Genomic DNA, 3,150 nt, shown 5'->3' on the forward strand with positions numbered 1-3,150 from the left:
TAGGCAAACCCAAATCTTTACTGTGGGCTCAGGGAAGAAGTAAAAGAATGTGAAGTTTGGGAGGGACAGCTGTTTATATGCAGAGAAACTTGGGACAAGGTGGGAACAGAAAAGCTGAAGCCAGCAATTATGACAAAGTGTTACAAGGCCAGTGACTACAGAAAGACTCCATAATTTTTTTTAAAAGATTTATTTATTATGCATACAGATTTGGGGTAAGGCCAGAGGTGCAGGGAGTGGTGAGTGGGTCCATCAGAGTGGGGAGCAGAACAGGTAGATTGATGAAGTACACTACTGAAGTCAGGCAAGTCAGAAGTCTGCTGAGCCATGTGGGGCATCTCCCTGGTGCAGAAACTGCAGAGCTTCATAGTGCTGCGATTTAACCTGTTGTGTCACCACTCAACAAACCTATTCTCAGCTTAAGCATAGGAATATGGTGCCACAGGTGTATAACATATCTGCAAACCTAGAAAAGATAAAAGATGAGCTCTGAGATCAAGTGGTGACAGCTTGAACTGAAGAATCAAACCCCATAACATTAACCTTGTGACCCATTCACAAAGATTTATGAATTAAATGAATGCTCCTACCTTTCTGCTAGACTACTTTAGCTGCCATCTTAATGTTGCTGCAAACTTTGACAGTCAAGCACTGGTTCCTGGAACAATAACAACTTCCCTCCCATTGATTCTGCAACCTCGGATTGCCTCATTTTCAAGGCCTTTGGGCCCAGTTGCAGCAGTATGCTTATATGTTGCATGTGGCCGTTTTCTAGTCACCCGGCAGCCATGGGGGCAGAATCCCTGCTAGGGAGAATGTGGACCCTTTGAGGGAGGGATTAAGAGGCCCAGTTTACCTGGAAAGTTCTGCAGTGACAGCTGCTTCCTAGTGCACAGCACACAGAGGAGGATACTGGTGAGGGTGAAGACGATGACCAAGAGGGACAGCACTGGAACCAATTCTGTTTTCCCAGCTGCAGAAGGCACAATCTGCTTGTCCTTAACCTCCAGACTGTGTTCTGCAGTAGAACTGATGGTTTCACTGGAGTAGGTTAGCTTTTCGTCCAAGGAGGGTGTTCCTGCTAGGTTGAGCTGCAGGGTGGATGGCAGGTCAGTCTGGACAGGACTACTGATGTTCACAGGTGCTTTTTCTGTGGACTCAGGAACCTGGACTCTGGTGGGATATAAATGCTTCTGGTGGGCTGTATTCCCAAAGTGAGCAAGTCCACATTCTGGAAGGCAAGGAGTGAGGAATCAGGGCTATGTGGGAACAAGGTAAAGAAGTAGAGGGAAGGGTCAAGGGAAATACTGAAGGCCAGGAGACAAAGGTATGGGCAGAGGGAAAAGAAAAGCGCAAACCACAACAACATGGAACCACATGCCTTTCCGGACCAGGGAGTAGGGGACCTGTGGTCGAACCCTGGCTCTGCCATAAGGTAGCCATGTGGCCTTACCTCTTGTCTCTTAACCCCGCTGGGGTTCCTTCCTTACAGATACATAGTGGGGATAACTTCATTACCAAAGCTGGGGTAGCTGGGAGGGTTGTGTAGTCCAAAGGGCATACCAGTTACACTACAGAAGCCAGGTAAAACATAGAAAAACATTTTGTACTGCAACAATTTAATATTTATTTTAGGAGGAAAGTATTACCAGTGCATCAAATTTATGATTTGGCAGGTTTTACTGCTTAGGACAAGTTGCTTTTGAAGTTTTTCAAAAGTTGCTTGTATACACTTATATTTTATTATGTGTAAATTTTACCTCAAAAGAAAAAAGGAACAACAAAATGTTACTCTTAAACTTGTAATGAGTAGTTACAATAAGCCATAGAACTGTAACACAGTATAGTGAAAATAGATGATCATATACTAATTAAAGTGGTAAGTATTATTATAAAGGCAGTCATATTACAACATAAATGTATCACAGTAGTGCTCTACACCTTAAATTTACATATCTGTCAAATTTATTTGGTTAAAATAAAGATATTGAACTTTAATAATATACATGCTGAAATGTTTGGGGATGAAGTATAGTCATGCCTGCAATTTATGTGGAAATACATCAAAAATAAAGTCGATTGATGATAAGTAGAAGGATTGGTAGACAGATGAGTATGCACTAAAGGAAATCTTGTTAAAATGCTGTGAGCTCACTATTGTAAATACAGACTAGATTATATAAAATATGTAAAATACAAAAATCAAAAATTGTAGGATGTAGATGGTGAGTGTATGAATGTTTGCTCTACAGTTCTCTCAGCTTTTACATTGTATATGTATTTAAATTTCCAATAAAATAATGGGGGGGGACAGTGCTTTGATTAAAAAAAAACAGTAATAATAGCACAGGTGACAGGATGAATTGGCAAAAGTCATGAAACAGATAGTGAAAGATGTTTGTAAACAGGGACTTAAGTGAAAGTACTCTAAATATTCTAGGAAAGTACCTGGAAGGTTCTAGGAAAATGATGTGTCACAAGTAGAAGAGAAAATTGTAAGGTGAAGGCCACTGAGCTTTAAAGACAGCCTGTGGAGGAGGGGAGAACTCTCACCTCCTTTCTCAAAGCAGCTCATTAAGTCCAGTACCCATTGGTCATTCCTGCCCCCACACACACTCCGGTTTTGAGGTGGGGTGCGAGAACGCAACTGGAACCTGAAGAAGAAGGACCGGGTCTCAGCTAAACCTCCCCATCATCACCACCCTCTCCCACCTTTTTCTTCATTCCAAAGACTGAAATCACTTCCAGGAATACTGTTTCTGCTGGGATTGGGAAAGGCCAGGTAGGTGGGGCAGGGAAACAGAGGTGTGGAGAATTAGAATTAAACCCTGATGAAAAGGTTAGGTCTGGGGCCCTCCGTGGTGGCATACTGGTTGAAGCACAATACTATAAAGCTAGGAATCTGGCCGCAGTTGCTTCAGCATGAGTTCAATCCCTAGCCAGGACCTCTCCTATCTGACTCCAGCTCCCCTCAGCAATGAACTTCATCAGTCTGCCTGTTCTGCTCCCCTCTCTGTCTCTGGTGATTCCTCTCACTGCTCCTGCACCTCTTGCCTGTACCCCAGTTCTGTATGCATAAATAAATAAATCTTTAAAAAGAAAAGGCTAGGGGGCCCTCCCTGGTGGCGCAGCGGGTTAAAGCACAGCACT

At 43.0% G+C, this 3,150-nt stretch overlaps 1 protein-coding gene across 4 annotated transcripts in view; it reads right to left on the minus strand.

Annotated features, from left to right (window-relative positions):
* Positions 1 to 265: 265 nt before the first annotated feature.
* The window catches only part of CXCL16 (chemokine (C-X-C motif) ligand 16), a 36,132-nt gene continuing 33,247 nt past the window's right edge, over positions 266 to 3,150 (minus strand). For 3 of the 4 annotated variants that reach the window (XM_012726664.1, XM_012726663.1, XM_012726662.1), the window contains 2 exons: positions 2,554 to 2,654; positions 266 to 1,231 (listed from right to left, as the gene is read on the minus strand). In XM_012726664.1, the coding sequence (XP_012582118.1) occupies positions 807 to 1,231; positions 2,554 to 2,654 (526 nt within the window). In that variant the 3' untranslated portion in view covers positions 266 to 806. The remainder of the gene's footprint in view (positions 1,232 to 2,553; positions 2,655 to 3,150) is intronic. The other variant, XM_012726665.1, reaches the window with a different exon arrangement.

This window comes from Condylura cristata, unplaced genomic scaffold, assembly GCF_000260355.1.
Source record: "Condylura cristata isolate star-nosed mole 26May11 unplaced genomic scaffold, ConCri1.0 scaffold00017, whole genome shotgun sequence".
NCBI lineage: Eukaryota > Metazoa > Chordata > Mammalia > Eulipotyphla > Talpidae > Condylura > Condylura cristata.